General features: G+C 41.6%; 1 protein-coding gene across 2 annotated transcripts in view; it reads left to right on the plus strand.

Annotated features, from left to right (window-relative positions):
- The window catches only part of erap1.S (endoplasmic reticulum aminopeptidase 1 S homeolog), a 43,498-nt gene that overhangs the window by 14,175 nt on the left and 11,408 nt on the right, over window positions 1-17,915 (plus strand). For both annotated transcript variants that reach the window (XM_041580458.1, XM_041580457.1), the window contains exons 4-13: window positions 108-242; window positions 1,525-1,645; window positions 2,544-2,698; window positions 3,346-3,459; window positions 5,174-5,305; window positions 6,332-6,463; window positions 6,770-6,826; window positions 8,633-8,790; window positions 10,212-10,291; window positions 12,052-12,235. In XM_041580458.1, coding sequence (XP_041436392.1) covers window positions 108-242; window positions 1,525-1,645; window positions 2,544-2,698; window positions 3,346-3,459; window positions 5,174-5,305; window positions 6,332-6,463; window positions 6,770-6,826; window positions 8,633-8,790; window positions 10,212-10,291; window positions 12,052-12,235 — 1,268 coding nt within the window. The remainder of the gene's footprint in view (window positions 1-107; window positions 243-1,524; window positions 1,646-2,543; window positions 2,699-3,345; window positions 3,460-5,173; window positions 5,306-6,331; window positions 6,464-6,769; window positions 6,827-8,632; window positions 8,791-10,211; window positions 10,292-12,051; window positions 12,236-17,915) is intronic.

Consider the following 17,915-nt stretch of genomic DNA (forward strand, 5'->3'; position numbering starts at 1 on the left):
AATTTAAGACAATTCTGAAGGCAACAATCAGACACAAAAAAAGAGAGCATGTAAGAACTCATTTGATCTTTTCCTGTGAAATGATATATTTTTTTTATCTTCTGTAGGTGAAGACTGTGAAAATTGGGGGAGGGCTGCTTGAGGACCATTTTGCTGTCAGTGTGAAGATGAGCACATACTTGGTGGCCTTCATTGTCTCCGACTTTAAATCAATCAGTCAAGTAACAGATCATGGCGTTAAGGTAAGCATCTTTGCTGCAGGTGCAGAAAAAACTTTTGGGCCTTTCTTTGGTTTTTCCTTCTCCTTTGATTGTGTGTTGTTCACCTTTATGTGTTCTTTGCCTCTATTTTCTGCTCAAAAATGTTAAAAGATATTAATGAAGGGAAAGTATTTTTAGGATTAAGGGCCCTGTAAGTTGAGGGGAAAGCCCTGTAAGTTGAGTGGAAAGCGAGGGGAAAGTGCAGCCTTCAGTTTGATTTTTGGATTTCAGTTTGAAAAGCAAGGAAACCTTATATCACGGGGGTGTTATGTGCACCAGGAGACTGGCATGTCCTTTTTCCTATTGACGCAATGGTCCCCAGGTGACTGTGTGCATGCCCACCTACCGGATTCTTGTTGTTCAGATGTTGTTATGCCACATGCCAGTGAAAAAACCCTTAGTCCTTAGCTTAGTAACCTAAAGCTGGCCATAGATGTATAGATAAAGTCATTCTAATGAAAGATTTGTACGATTTTCAGACAGTGTGTGGATTGTACTGACATTTTTTGCATTTAGTTGATTCAGTGTCGGACTGGCCCGGAAAAAAATCGGGCCAGACCCCCTCTCCTGTTGCTGGTTTTTTTTTGTAAAAAGGATCTTCGCGACGCGCAGCGCAGTGTGCTTGCCGATGGCTTGTGCACATGCGGCGCCTTGTGTGCATATGCGCCGGGGGCACCATGTGCGCAAGCGCGCCAAGGAGGTGGTGCATAGCGCCGCACACAGTAGGGGGACGGGGGGGGCCTGTAGGGGGGCCCTGGACTGCAGTCCCGGTGGGCCCGGGCCCCCCAGTCTGACCCTGAGTTGATTGGACAGGTTAGAAGATTTCTGTCGGCTAATAATAATATCTCTGCATGTATTGCCTATCTGACAATAACAATGGGTGACTGTCACTTTGTCAGACATAGCTTTTTTTGCCGTCACAGGCAGAACATCATCTGATTTGTTCTTTTACTACCTTTAATCTGAATGGTTAGTTGCAGGTCAGAAGATTGCAACGTACGATCGTTTGTGAGATACAAGGTAAAATCTGCACGTCTGTGGCCAGCTTAAGACATCAACTACATGACACATCCTAGACTACATGACCCTTGTATACAGCACGAAATAATGGCTATAAAAATAATTCTGCACCTGATGTTTTTAGATAAATGTTAAATAGTCTTACATGTGACCGGAACTCTGTGTGTAATAAGTGTAACGAGATTTGACATGAATAAAACTGTTGCAGGTAGGCATTTAATCAGTCCTCTGCTGACTCTTTCAGATTTCCGTATATGCTGTTCCAGAGAAGGTCGATCAAGCAGAGTATGCATTGAAGGCAGCTGTAAAATTGTTAGACTTTTATGAAGACTACTTCAGCATCCCTTACCCTTTGCCAAAACAGGGTAATGCCATGAATTTTTATTTGTTTGATTTGCTTGGGCCCAGGTCATTGCTTATAATGGAACTCTAGGGAAAGTTAAAGGGATCCTGTCATCAGAAAACATGTTTTTTTCAAAACGCATCAGTTAATAGTGCTACTCCAGCAGAATTCTGCACTAAAATCCATTTCTCAAAAGAGCAAACAGATTTTTTTATATTCAATTTTGAAATCTGACATGGGGCTACACATTTTGTCAATTTTCCAGCTGCCCCAGTCATGTGACTTGTGCCTGCACTTTAGGAGAGAAATGCTTTCTGGCAGGCTGCTGTTCTTACTTCTCAATGTAACTGAATGTGTCTCAGTGGGACATGGGTTTTTACTATTGAGTGTTTTTCTTAGATCTACCAGGCAGCTGTTATCTTGTGTTAGGCACCTGTTATCTGGATACCTTCCTATTGTTCTTTTGTTTGGCTGCTGGGGGGGGGAAAGGGAGGGGGGTGATATCACTCTAACTTGCAGTACAGTAGTAAAGAGTGATTGAAGTTTATCAGAGCACATGTCACATGACTGGGGCAGCTGGGAAATCGACAAAATGTCTAGTCCCATGTCAGATTTCAAAATTGAATATAAAAAAATCTGTTTGCTCTTTTGAGCAATGGATTTCAGCACAAAATTCTGCTGGAGCAGCACTATTAACGGATTCATTTTGAAAAAAAATGTTTTTTCCCATCACAGTATCCCTTTAAGGGAATAGGCTGAACTTATCTAGGTCTGTATAGAACTTTTCTTATATTAGTATCCATGGGGCCATAAGTGGATCCGTACACAAGTATAGGGCACTTTATTTTTGTAAGCCCCCTCCTGGGTATTTTACAGGATCCTGTAATCTACTCAATGGCTTTTAATGTTTTCTCTTGAAGATCTGGCTGCAATACCTGATTTCCAGTCTGGTGCTATGGAAAACTGGGGTCTGACAACCTACAGGGAGTCCTCTTTGCTTCATGACCCAAAAACATCAACTGCATCACATAAACTCTGGGTTACTATGGTAATAGCTCATGAGTTGGCACATCAGGTTAGTAGCCAATTACTAATTTCAAATTTATAATAAAACAATAAACTATACATTTCTCGAATGCCAACATTGATCCGCTGATCACAATCTCTAGCAACTATTTGTCCTCTTTGCTTTGCAACACTAATTTGAGTGTCCGTTCATAATTCACTTCTCTATTAGCAGCACACAAGGTTTACTTTCTCAAATACTTTCACCCATGCATGCATTTTACTCTTGATAAGCACATGCCAGTGCCAGCCATTTGTATTAATCAATACTGCATGTGGGATATGACAGTAGCAGGCCTTTTAATACGTGTCAGTCATGTTTGTGTTGTATTAAATGGGTCCGCTACCTTTTTGCATAGTGAAAGAAAATGTAATTCTAAGCAACTTTCCAATATACATAAATTAAAAAATCCAAATGGTTCTGAAGCCATTTGCAAATATTTTAAATTAATATATGTTGGAAAATGCTTAGAATTACATTCTTTCACCAATTGTAAATTTGTGTTTTAGCATTATTTAGTCTACCAAGGAATAGAATACCAGAGCCCTATCATTGGTACTTTTGACCATAAAGGTTTGGCTGATTATTTATGTAAGACAGGAACAATGCCTGAATGTATAGAAGGCTAATGTTAATTCAAGCTTTTCTTTTGTTAGTGGTTTGGGAATTTGGTAACGATGGAGTGGTGGAACGACCTTTGGCTTAATGAAGGCTTTGCTAAGTTTATGGAATATGTTTCGGTCAGAGTTACATATCCAGAGCTGCAAGTGGTGAGTAACCTTTTCAGTGCAACCCACACACATTACTGTAACTTCTATAACCTTATTTTTTAAAATGGCAATTTTCTATTTATGATTACCCAATGGCACATACTACAAGAAATGTATATTATTATGAAAATGGTTTATTTACATGAAGCAGGGTTTTACATATGAGCTGTTTTATGCAATATCTTTTTATACAGACCTACATTGTTTGGGGGGGTATAGTTTTCTTTTAAGCAAACCCCTAAGTTTTACCAGTTCAGGGTAACAGTATATCATATTGTCATTCCATCAAAACACTTTTATTTTTTTGGTGTTATTGTTTCTTTAAAAATCATGGACTAATACTGTCATTATTTGTGATATAGCTATTAAAAGTAGTGATGGGCGAATTTGCTAAACGGCGAAAAATTCGCGAAACTGTCTCGTTTTTGACGCCGGTGCCCGTTTTTTCCGTGAATTTTTGGGGCGTTTTGCGAACTTATTCGCTGAGGGCGAATCGCGCAAATTCACTGCGAATTTGCGCCTGGCGAATAAATTCTCCCATCACTAATTAAAAGGATCATTAACAAAAACTGAATTGAACTTGTATGACACAATGAAGTGGGTTAAAGCGACACCGTCACGTTCCTATAAAAATCATAGGAACGTGTCCACATATAGGAGCTGCTGCATGCCGAATATTTTCAACTAAAAGCCCCCCAGCCCTGCGAACCTTTGTTAACCCGACCCTCTGACACAGCTAACTGATCTTCCATATTGCTTCAGTGATGCTGGGCTGGAGGGTTGGAGGGTCGGATTAATAAAGGTTCGCGGGGCTGGGGGTAGCTTTGGGGGTAAAGTCAGTTTTTACAGGGTTGAAACAAATAATTTTTTCTCAGCCTTATCAATTACCTTCCTCCTTAGGTATTGGTCTAACATAAATTACATGATCAAGCCAGGCACTGACCCTTAATTGATCAAGACTCAGAATGACCTCCAGGTCTCTTTCCTATGTACCTTTGTGCACAATTATCAGTTTTTTTACCTTTCATCTCCACAACTAGATTTGTACATTAACTCCACAATCAAATTGGTTGCAGATCCAACTAAAGGTGCCCATAAACTGAGAGATCCGCTCGTTTGGCAATGCCGCCAAACGAGCGGATCTCCCTCCGATATGCCCACCTTGAGGTGGGCAATATCGGGCTGATCCGATAGTGGGCCCTAGGGCCCAACGATCGGATCCTAACGGTGCCTAAACGGGCGGTCGGATCGCGGGACCGCATCAACGAATAGATGCGGCCGCGATCTGAGGGGATTTTTTGTCCCATCCGATCGAGATCTGGCCGCTCGATCGGTGAAGCCCGTCTGGGGGCCCCATACACGGGCCAATAAGCTGCCGACATGGTCTGTCGGCAGCTTTTATCGGCCGTGTATGGCCACCTTAACCTTTGGTAATGGTCAAACAAATAGAATCGTATGCCTAAATGCAACTTTAAACAGATATTTTCTATCAGTGCCATTCTGAAGACTACTCAGCAGATCACCTGGGTTTACTGGTTCGTTATTTATACATTAATCAGTACTCACAAACAATGTCCTGTTGTCTCCTGAGATTTTTAGATGAGCGGGAAAACTTATACTAATGCAATGGAAGACATTAAATTCAGCAAGACTGTGATGAACTGGCTGGAACCAGTGGATATAATTTCAAGCAAATCATATTTTTTGTCTTCAGGAGGACAATTTCTTGGACAAATGCTTTCGGGCAATGCATGTTGATTCACTCAACTCCTCTCATGCTGTGTCTACACCTGTGGAGAATCCAGAAGAGATTCTAGAAATGTTTGATGAGGTCTCATATGATAAGGTACAATATCAGGGGTTGAATTCATAAAGGGACAGCTGTAGGTTAAGGCAATGTTATGTGAAGGTGGGGTTGAAATCCATTTTATATACTCTGTACTATTATACATGTATAATGTTGTGATATTCCTCTTGACCCTCTTTAGCTTTGCCAAAAGATCCCACACACACTCTCTTAATTCCCTGTGCCTATTATCTCCTTGGTTTCACTCCCCACTCTCCATTTTCTTATCTTATTTAATCACGAGCCCTTAGGTGGCATCTAATTCTCTGCTTAGTTGTCTTCTTTTTTGTCTGTCCAACTCCTCTCTGCAATGGTTCTCCAGCCATTCAGGCAGTTTGACTTCAAGAGCAATATCCCCTGCCCTGATCCTCACCCTCGCTCTCCAGTTGCTATCTATCTATCTATCTATCTATCTATCTATCTATCTATCTATCTATCTATCTATCTGTCACTTTTCTTTTTAAAAGCTCTCCAGATCTACAGCCTCAGTCCTCTGCTAGTTGCTATTCAATAGTCTTCTCTTTCTAGTAGTTTTCCGGTGCCAGTCTCCCACCCCACTGTACCCCACTAGACCCAGCCAGTCTAACTCTTTTTTTGCAACAGTTTGGCTCCATTTGTCATCCTTTCTTATCATTCAGACAATTAATATATTTTATGTTAGAGGCTGTCAGAATCTACTTTCTTCCCCTTTATATAATGTTAATTCACCACTAATTCATCCTATGGCCTTCTACACCTTTCTTCTCCCCCCTCTCTTTTCTCATTCTGACTTTTTCTGTGCTAGAATATTATAGGAAATTGTATTTGGAACAATAGTACAGTCCTGCATGAATGTTTACCATTGCAAGCTGGCAAATAATACACTTTGAACAAGTATAACTGTCCAAGATATTCAGAAAATATTAATTATACATTAACACAGCTTGTGACCTTATTCTGTAATGAAAATTGTAATTAACGCTGAGTGGGAATATTGCATATTATTACCTATATAATTGGCCCCGTGGTGTCCCTTCATTTTTATAGGGTGCTTGCATTCTGAATATGCTAATGGACTACATGGGTGTAGAAAGCTTTGAAGCTGGAATTGTGGATTATTTACGTCGGTACAGTTACCGCACTGCTAGAAATGAAGACCTGTGGAACAGCATGACTGATGTAAGTTTGGCTACAGTTCTCCCTACTGGTTTAGAAAGTAATCTTTGAAGAAGAGGTTTTATCCTTGAAGGAGGAGGAGGGTTCCAACAATCTCAAATTACTTTTTCAGCCCCTTGTTTTAATATTGATGCTTTACTCTGGGAATATCTGTAGATCTGTTAAATGTGAGTTTTAATGAATTTATCAGAGTATAAAAAAAACAGTTTTTGACTGTATATTTATTGTGGTAGTCATTTGCAAGCCAAACTTGCTTGTAGTGCAGTCATTGTCTGTGCATTACTGAGACTCGGCTGTTTTTTCTCCAAGGTTTGCCCTTCAGATGAGACAAACAGTGGATATTGTGCAAAGACTCGCCAAACATCTGTAAGTTTTCAAGAATAACCTCCATTTTGGGTTGGTTGCATAAATCAGGGAGATCAAACATGTAGCCCTCCAGCTGCTAATGACAAATCAAACCATTTCACCATGAGTAGAAGCTACAGCAGCTGCATGTCTGCAATGTACAGACACCTAACAACTATAATTATATAATAAAATATGTCATTTAAACAGTACCTTTGTATATGACCATCCCTGAAAGATGCTGGGAGCAAATGGTCTTTTTGTCCTACTCTAAAATTGTCCTTGCTGAACAAGGAATGGGATCATTTTTATCCAAAACTTAACTGATAAAGTGCTTCAGAGAACAGATAGTGGCACACCGGATCATAAATGCCTCCAATAAATTGCAAGATTATATCATGATATTATTTATGGACAACTTGTCTGGTGATTGCTGGAAGTGTGGCGAGTATTTTTAGTAGTTGCTTCTAATCATATTCCGAACAAAGGCTTATGCTCCAGGTCAGGCTACAGTAGATCTTTGCAACTCTGCTTTGCAGTACTCATGCTTATAGCCCCAGGTCACAACACTACTCTTTATTTCCTCCCGATGTTCAAATGGCCATAAGGTGGCCATAAATGCCCATCTTTGGTAAAGTGGTGTGGCCAATTTCAACCATGTGGCTTGATCTTCTGTTCATGTATCACAGGGTTCATGTTTGGCCACTTTTATTGGATATCAATCTGTCCAAACCAATAGTTCATCTGTTGATGCCTCTTCTTGGTGGGTGGATGGGTCATCCGAAGACGTCAGAGGAGTTATAGCTTCTTTTTTATTTCACCCAAACCCTCTTTTTCTCTTCACCAGCTGGCACTTTGCTTTGTGGCCAAATGTAACAATATCTGGCTATATGATAATATGATACGACTTGTTGGATATCAGTAATGTCAGCTGTGTTTGGCCTCCCTGTGGAGTGGCAGTGAAGTGGAGTCTAAAGAGAAACAAGATTTTTCTGTTAAACACTGAATCTTCATCTAACTAAGACATTTTTATTGTGACCTTTGCTGTTAAAGAAATAGTTTGTTTTTCTTTTGTGTGCCCAAGATTTAAGGTTTTATTTGAAAGTTCTTATTCTCAATTTTCAAAATAAACAGAGCACAAGAACAAAACAAGTGCAAAGAAAAGAGATAGGAAACAGAGGAAAGAGGGGGGAAATAAAAGTAACTGAGGGAGAGAGTGGTAAGTGAGTCAGGGTTAGTGCAGACACATTGTTAACTAGTTTCCATAATTAAGGAATTGTAATAAAATAGCTTTTTTACCATAGAACAGTAATTGAAATTAACTCAGTTTCTTATATGATGATAAACCAAGGACATCCGCTACACCTAGAAGGCATAGCAAGGCTCAGAGTTAAGAGAAACCTGCCTAAAACCTGAAGCTCTTTGTATCCCATTGACACCCGACTGGCAACAGATCTTAATGCTTCTAGTATTGTTGCATATTCCCCATGTAAGAAATGTGTCTCTACTCCTGCCCAGATCCTCATACAGTTCTTATTTTTACCCGCCCATCAAACAATAAGTACTTGCTTGCAGTACCCATTGGGACCCAGTCTTTCACCCTAAAAAAATTTTTGATACAAAGCAAACGGCTTTTTATTATCATTAAACAATACTTATTCTCCCATCAGATTTTCTTTTAGGCAGTTAAACCGTTAAAGGTCCATGATTTTAACATTCATCATTTAAAGCAAATGTAAGAAAAATCAGTGTCCCCATAACTCATCATCCCAACACAAGTTTGCATTAAATTGAATACTTGATTTTTTTCCTTTTGTGTTACTACAGCACTGGACTGAAGGTAATATAATTGATGTGAAGTCGATGATGAATACTTGGACTTTACAAAAAGGTTTCCCATTGGTGACTGTAACAGTGAAAGAGAAGTATGTTTATCTTCATCAGGAGCATTATCTGAAAGGGAGCGCTGATGCTGAAGCATCTGGGTATGAGAACATTTCAGAAAATATATTTTACTTTGATAAATGCATTGTTTTCTTGCACTCAGTAACATATACTAGTGGTAAGGTTGGTACTTATGGTTGAGTAGAGGGCCTTGGACATATATAGCACAGGTTGTTGTAACCATTACTTCTGATAAGATACATAATTCTGGTGTTATACAAGCATTTATTTATTTACAAGGGAGCATAATTTCTAGTAGACGTACCCCCATATGTAATAAAAGCCAGTAAGTTTGCCCAGGAGCAGTTACCCATAGCAACCAATAAACTGTTTGCTTTTAAACAGGTGACTGGTTAATTCTGCTTGCTGATGGATTACTACTCCTGGGCAAACTTAGTGCCTTTTATTACATAACTCCTTAGTGTTTTACTTTATTATTGTCTAAATATAAACTATTGCTCCACATACAAAGCAATATCCATTAGTATTTCTCTTTCCAGAAATTCTCTTGCCGTATTGTCCCGGCTCTGCAAATAGCAGATAACAGATTAAGCCCTGTCCAATAAAATGCTGTTTTATCTGTTATCTGCTGTGTATCCTGTGCCTTTTCTCCTTTTTTTCCAGCTTGAATGCCTGCCCCCATGGCTACAAAGCAGTTTGATTATATAAACTATAGTAGTAGTGTTTTTTAAGTAAACACAGCAGTTTTACCAGTGCTAAGCAACAGTACATAATATTTTCATTACATTGATACACTTTCAGTTTTTGATGTTATTGTTCCTTTAATATGTTGACTGTGGTGAATTGTTTTTACCCTTAATAAAGCAATATTAAGTTGTGAACTGTAGGTGGGTGTGGACTGTTGGAGGGTTATTAGTAGTAAAGCCTCCAGGATAATACTGCTGACATATAGGCAGGACCAGGGGGATTGGCTGCTTGCAAATTAAAGGAACAGTAACATAGAAAAAATTTCTTAGTATACATCGAAAAAAAAAACCACCAAGACAAATTAAACTTTAAAATCGCAAAGTCTTTATTAAGTAATAACTTACCGAAACTTTGCTTGCATTGCTCTTCAGAAAGCGATCAGGCAATCCATCATGCGGTGCACAATTTCTCCTCCCTGCCTTCCCTATAGGAGATAGCCAGGGAGGAGAAATCGAATGCCGCACGATGGATTGTCGCCATGTCACCTTTCTGAAGAGGAGCACAAGCAGAGTTTCGGTAAGTTATTTCTTGGTGTTTTTTTTCTATGTACACTGACAAAATTTTTTTTACATTTTTTTTTATGTTACTGGTCATTTAAATCATAATCAACACCTTAGTGGGGGCATTTATCTGGCTCCATAAGGGGAGCCATGTGCAACGCAAAACTTAAACAGATAAAACTGTAATCGCTGTTGTTCAGAAGCCATGTTTATAAGTTGCCATAACTTGTCTTGTTTGTATTTACTTTTTCTAGATTACATTGGCATATACCTTTAACATATATCACAAGCAAATCTAAAGCGGTGCAAAGATTTCTGCTGACAAATAAAACAGGTAATTCTAGGGGGCCCATTTACTTTGTTCGATTGAAGGAATTGAATTAAAAAAACTTCCAATTTCAAATGTTTTTTTTGGCTACTTCGACCATCGAATTGGCTACTTCGACTACGACTTTGACTTCGAATCGAACAATTCGAACTAAAAATCGTTCGACTATTCAACTATTCGATAGTCGAAGTACCGAAGTCAATGTTAGCCTATGGGGAAGTATTTTTAGGTCGAAGAAAAATCGTTCGAACTATGGATTAAAATCCTTTGAATCGAACGATTGCCGTAAATCCTTCGATTTCGATATTCGAAGTCGAAGGATTTCAATTCGGCAGTTGAATATCGAGGGTTAATTAACCCTCGATATTCGACTGCTGAATTGAAATCCAAAGTAAATTTTCCCCTATCTGTACGGAGAGACCCTAATTGCGTATATATACTTATGTATGAATATTTTTATTACTATAGTGCTACTTATGTACAAGCTTTAGGCTGGTTCAGAAGTTTAGTACAGGTATGGGACCTGTTATCCAGAATGCTTGGCACCTATGGTTTTCCAGATAACGGATCTTTCTGTTATTTGGATCTTAAGTTTACTAGAAAATCATGTAAACAATAAATAAACCCAATAGGCTGGTTTTGCTTCCAACGAGGAATACTTATATATTAGTTGGGATCAAGTAGAAGCTACTGTTTTATTATTACAGAGAAAAAAAGGAAATAGTTTTTAAAAATTTGGATTATTTGGATAAAATGGAGTCTATGGGAGATGGCCTTTCCATAATTCGGAGCTTTCTGGAAAACGGGTTTCCAGATAACGGATCCCATACCTGTAAATAAAATATGCCATTTCTAGCCATATTCATTTTTAGGGTTTAGTTCCCTAACAATTTAATCCATAGGGTCAATTTCATCAGGAGCCAATTAACCTGCTAGTGACAGTGATTTGCATCCTGAGGTGGAAAAAGAATTGTAAGTTTTACTGGGCAGGGACTAGTGCCAATAGTTAAACACCCTCTATAAAGTCCTATACAATAATGGTTAATGATATAATTTATACTTGTCAGTTTTCTGTCCAACCAGCTTAAAGGGGTGGTTCACCTTGATTTTACCTTTTAGTATGTTATAGAATAGCCAATTCTAAAAAACGTCATTATTTGTTTTTTTACTTATTTGCCTCCTTCTTCTGACTTTTCAGCTTGCAAATAGATGGGGGGTGTCACTGGCCCATCTAAAAATGCTCTGTAAGGTTACAATGTATTGTTATTGATACTTCTTATTATTCATTTGTCTATTCAGGACCTCCCCTGTTCATATTCTAATGAACAGGGGAGGTCCGATCAGCACAAAACTGCACCGGCCCGGAGTTATTCCAGTGAGCACCACGGAGTGATCCTCTTCCTCCTTCTTCTTTCTTCAAATGTTCCTGGGCAATCGCATGCGCAGTTGAACGAAATAGGCAACTTTTTTGTTAAAGTTCGGCTTTTCGTTCTACTGCACATGCCCAGCCGCGCAAAGAAGAAGGAAGACGGAAGAAGATCACTCCAAGGTGCTCACTGGTACTTTCATGTAAGTCAATACAATCACTTGGGGGTGCCTAACAGTTGGCTAAGCTTTTCCTTCTCCTTTAATGGTGAATAACCCCTTTAAAAACTCGCCAAACCTATCTTCATATAACACACACCAGCTCCTATCTAATAAGCACCACATATACAGTAAATAAGTAGCAGGCTATTTCCCCAACTCTCTGGTGTCTGGAATTGCAGATGTCCTAGTCCTGGCAGAAGAGGTGGAATGGATAAAGTTCAACGTGGGGATGAATGGTTACTACATTGTACATTATGAAGGGGAAGGTTGGGATGCATTAATTCAACTCCTACGGGAGAACCACACAGCTATCAGCAGCAATGACCGAGCCAATCTCATTAACAGTGCTTTCCAGCTAGTAAGGTAAGTGGCACACAGAAATATATGGCACTAATTGCTGAACCAAACTATAAGCCATAGATTTAAAAATCTGCTTTTCTGTGATATAGATATAGGAATGCTATGGAACTCAACATAGGCCCTTAGCTTTGTTTTGCATTTATTTTCTGCACTTTGCATTTTGCTTCAGTTCTAGTGACCTATAGTAGCCAGCCATCTGATTTTGGTTGCTCTGGATTACTAAACTTGCAGCGAACTTTGTACTGGAGACCATAGTTTTCTGTGGAATCAATTATGCCTGGTAATTCTGCATTTGGTGCTGCGATTAGTTTAATGTAATGAATGCCTAAACTTAGCTCCAAATCCATTAACCCAGTATTTGCTTTAAAACACTAGGGGGCAGATTTATCAAATTGAAAATGTCGAATTTTAGAGTTTCTTTATGGCCAAAATTCGATCTAGGGAATTGTTCAAATTGATTTTCGAGATTTATCATACTCTGGCCTTTAAAGGGGAAGGAAACCTAGTCGGCGCAAACCCCCCCCTCCCGTTTGTTGCCCACCCTGCCTCCTCCCCCCGGCCTACCCGTCCCGCTGGGCAAATTCCCCTAACTTGTTACTTACCCTTCTGCGCAGGTCCAGTCCAGGGAGTTCAGCGACGACATCTTCTTTAGGGATGTAGCGAACGTCGGAAAAAAAGTTCGCGAACATATTCGCGAACTTGCGTCAAAAATGCGAACGGTTCGCGAACGTCGCGAACCCCATAGACTTCAATGGGAAGGCGAATTTTAAAAGCTAGAAAAGACATTTCTGGCCAGAAAAATGATTTTTAAAGTTGTTTAAAGGGTGCAACGACCTGGACAGTGCCATGCCAGAGGGGGATCAAGGGCAAAAATGTTTCTAAAAAATCCATTGTTGACACAGCGCTGCGTTTTGTGCTGTAAAGGGCAGAAATCACACTACATTTCTAAACCTGTGTAATAAAATGCTTTAAAACGTCCGGCGTCTACATGCCAATCAAGTCGTGTAAAAGTTACAGCCTGTTCACACGCAAAGACGAAACGCGGTGCTTACTGCAACGCAAAAAGCGCAAAGAGCTTTAATGAATGATACCGTCAAGTGAGCAAATAATAGTTTTTAATTACTAGTTGCTTGTCACCTCCAGGATGTTCGTCCTGTTGGTGGCAATATTTCTGTAGTGGTGTGCTTTAGCAGTCACCGTGCTTGTGTGCACGTGCACGGTCAGGCAGAGGTAATTCAATGTACAGTGAAGCGAACCAAAAAAACACTGATTCTGCAGTGTGGGCCCAGTTTGGTCTACTTTATTGATCACCTGCGGTGACCATAAAAGATGCGATTTTGCCACTGTTGCAGAACCCTGAAAAATTAGGCATGTGTACTTTCCTGAAAAATTATGTTTTTTTTGTCGCAGCCACTGAACCAGAAGTCCAGAAACAATATGCCATATAAATGCTGAAAATATTAATTTTTTTTTTGTGGCAGCCACTGCAGCACAGAGGCCAGAAAAAATATGCCATATAAATGCAAACAATATTAATTTTTTTTTTTGTCGCAGCCACTGCAGCACAGAGGCCAGGAAAATATGCCATATAAATGCTAACAATATAAATTTTTTTTGGTCGCAGCCACTGAAGCACAGAGGCCAGGAAAAATATGCCATATAAATGCTGAAAATATTCTGTTTTTTTTGGTCGCAGCCACTGAAAGCACAGAGGCCAGGGAAAAATATGCCATATAAATGCTGAAAATATTCTGTTTTTTTTAGTCCGCAGCCACCTGAAGCACAGAGGCCAGAAAAAATATGCCATATAAATGCTGAAAATATTCAATTTTTTTGTCACAGCCACTGAAGCACAGAGGCCAGAAAAAATATGCCATATAAATGCTGAAAATATTCATTTATTTTTGTCGCAGCCACTGAAGCACAGAGGCCAGAAAAATATGCCATATAAATGCTGAAAATATTCAATTTTTTTTGGTCGCAGCCACTGAAGCAACAGAGGCCAGGAAAAATATGCCATATAAATGCTGAAAATATTCTGTTTTTTTTAGCGCAGCCACTGAAGCACAGAGGCCAGAAAAAATATGCCATATAAATGCTGAAAATATTCAATTTTTTTGGGTCGCAGCCACTGAAGCACAGAGGCCAGGAAAAATATGCCATATAAATGCTGAAAATATTCTGTTTTTTTTAGTCGCAGCCACTGAAGCCCCAGAGGCCAGAAAAAATATGCCATATAAATGCTGAAAATATTCAATTTTTTTTGGTCGCAGCCACTGAAGCACAGAGGCCAGGAAAATATGCCATATAAATGCTGAAAATATTTTGTTTTTTTTGGTCGCAGCCACTGAAGCACAGAGGCCAGAAAAATTTATGCCATATAAATGCTGAAAATATTCTGTTTTTTTTTTGGTCGCAGCCACTGAAGCACAGAGGCCAGAAAAAAATATGCCATATAAATGCTGAAAATATTCTGTTTTTTTTGGTCGCAGCCACTGAAGCACAGAGGCCAGAAAAACTCAGGATTTACCTGGATTCAAATTAAACCAGTAGGGTTTGCACCCTAGTTTTGTAACGGTGGGTGGAGGGAGGAGGACGCTAAAGGACAGCTGTATGTGGAGTCATGAGGCGTGCAAGAGAAGGACAGCTGCATGGGGAGTCAGAATCAGAAACTCAGAACAAGTCTTCCGGCGTGCAGTAACCCTCCGAGATCCACCCCTCATTCATTTTAATAAAGGTCAGGTAATCCACACTTTTGTGACCTAGGCGAGTTTCTCTTCTCAGTTTACAATCCCTCCTGCTGCACTGAAGGTCCTTTCTGAGAGGACACTTGAGGCGGGGCAAGACAAGAGGTTCATGGCAAATTGTGACAGCTCTGGCCACAGATCAAGCCTGCGCACCCAGTAGTCCAGGGGTTCATCGCTCCTCAGAGTGTCGATATCTGCAGTTAATGCCAGGTAGTCCGCTACCTGTCGGTCGAGGCGTTCTTTGAGGGTGGATCCCGAAGGGTTCTGCCGCTGCCTTGGGCTGAAAAACATTTGCATGTCTGACGTTTACAGAGTGGCCAAAGTGCTTTGTCCTTGCAGGTGCGCTCGTGGCAGGATTACTGGCACCTCTGCCCTGGAATGTTGATGAGTTCCTGAAGTGACATCACCCTTAAAAGCATTGGTACAACATGTTTTGCAGGCTGGTTTGTAAATGCAGCATCCTTTCAGACTTGTGGTATGTTGGTAACATTTCTGCCACTTTATGCTTATGTACCGAGGGTCTAGTAGAGTCACGACTCACGAGTACAGGTCCTTCTCCTTAAGCCTCTTGATACGGGGGTCCTTCAACAGGCATGACAGCATGAAAGACCCCATTCTCACAAGGTTGGATGCAGAGGTATCCATTCTCCGCTTTCCTCGTTATCAAGGACTGCATCATCCACGGTCTCCTCCCCCCAGCCACGTACAAGACCAGGGGTCCCCAAAAGGTCACCACCAGCCCCCTGGGAAGCCTGCTCCTGTTGGTCCTCCTCCTCCACAAAGCCACCTTCCTCCTCTGACTCCACTTCTGACACCTCTCCCTGCGTTGCAGCAGGTGCCTGGGTTCGTTCTGTTGTTGGTGATTCCGACCAGAAATCTGCGCTTCCTGCTCCTCGTCACGCTGGTCTACAGCCTCATCTGTCACTCGTCGCACGGCACGCTCCAGGAAGAAAGCAAAGGGTATTAGGTTCGCTGATGGTTGCCTTCGGTGCGACTGACCATATTTGTAACCTCTTCAAAAGGGCGCATGAGCCTGCAGGCATCGCGCATAAGCACCCAGTAACGGGGGAAAAAAATCCCCAGCTCTGCAGATCCAGTCCTACCACCCAGTTTCAAACAGGTATTCGTTGACGGCCTCTTTGTTGTTGCAGCAGACGTTCCAACATGAGGAGCGTTGAATTCCAGCGAGTCTGGCTGTCGCAAATCAAACGCCTGACTGGCATGTTGTAGCGCTGCTGAAATGTCAGCAAGGCGTGCCATGGCTGTATAGGAACGTCTGAAATGGGCGACACCTTCCTGGACTGCCTGAGAACGTCCTGGAATCCTGGGTACTTTGAGACAAAACGTTGTACTATTAAATTCAGAACATGTGCCATGCAGGGCACATGTGTTAAATTGCCCAGTCTCAGTGCTGCCAACAGATTTGCTTCCATTGTCACACACCACTTTTCCGATCTTCAGTTGGTGTGGGGTCAGCCACCGATCGGCCTGTGACTGCAGAGATGACAGGAGTACAGATCCGGTATGGTTTTTGCTTTCCAGGCACGTCATCCCCAAGACAGCATGACAACGGCGTACCTGGCACGTCGAATAGCCTAGGGGGAGCTGGGGGTGCACAGGTGTGGAGGAGGACCAGCAGCAGAGGACGAAGAAGAGGAAGAAGACGAGGTAGAGAGCGAAGGAGGAGTAGAGGTGGTGCAGAACCGCGTGCAATCCGTGGCGGTGACACCAACTCCACTGTCGTTGTTGAGCCACACATTTCCTGCTTCCCAGCCATGACCAAGTTCACCCAGTGGGCAGTGTAGGTGACATACCTGCCCTGACCATGCTTGGAGGACCATGCGTCAGTAGTCATATGGACCTTTGGCCCCAACACTAAGTGACAGAGATGCGGTGACTTGGCTCTGCACATGGTGGTTACAGGTGTGGTATTCCCTTTTTTTGAAAAAAAATTGCGGCTGGGTACCTTCCACTGCGGTTGTCCCAATTGCTACAAATTTGCGGAAGGCCTCAGAGTCCACCAGCTGGTATGGTAAAAGCTGGCGGGCTAAGAGTGCAGACAAGCCAGCTGTCAGACGCCGGGCAAGGGGGTGACTCGCAGACATTGGCTTCTTACGCTCAAACATGGCCCTCACAGAAACTTGGCTGGGGGCAGATGACTGGGAATGGGAACTGGTGGTCAAGGTGGAAGGCGGAGTGGAGGGTGGTTCAGATGGGTCAAGGACAGCAGAGGTAGAGCAGTAAGATGCTGGACCAGAAGGAGGGTGGCTTTTAGTTTGCCTGTTGCCTTTGAGGTGTTGCTCCAAAGTGCTTTGTGCTTGCCGTTCATGTGCCTTCGCATAGAAGTTGTACCTATGTGGCTGTTGGGCTTCCCAAGACTCAGTTTCTGACTGCACTCATTGCAAATTACAACGCTTTTGTCAGAGGCACACACATTAAAAAAATCCCACACTGCTGACCTTTTTTGAGGCTGGCAATCTGGGGGTAAAAGTAGAAGTCGGCGGCGTTGGCGGCAATGGCGGGTGCGTTGGCCGGCTGACCACAGGTGCCGATACATGTTGTTGCCCTACTGTTCCCTGCGAGCTGTCCTCCTGCTTCTTCTAAGTCTTATTCTCCTCCTGCCTCTCTGACTCTCCGTCTCTCCATCTGAACTATCCTCCTCTTGCTCTCTTCTACTGGGCACCCACAAAACATCAATCTCCTCATCATCATTCTCCTCAGATGCATCAATTTCTTCTAACAGCTCACAGAAGGAAGCAGCAGCGGGGACCTCCTCGTCATCACTCATTATGTCCATCTCTGTTGTGTTCTCTGCCAGAATTAAATCTGGTGTAACGTCCTCATCTCCTTCATCTTCTTCTGCCAATAATGGTTGCGCATCACTCAGTTCAAGAAACTCATGTGAAAATAACTCCTCTGACTCCAGTGAAGAAGGG

Source organism: Xenopus laevis, chromosome 1S, assembly GCF_017654675.1.
Source record: "Xenopus laevis strain J_2021 chromosome 1S, Xenopus_laevis_v10.1, whole genome shotgun sequence".
NCBI lineage: Eukaryota > Metazoa > Chordata > Amphibia > Anura > Pipidae > Xenopus > Xenopus laevis.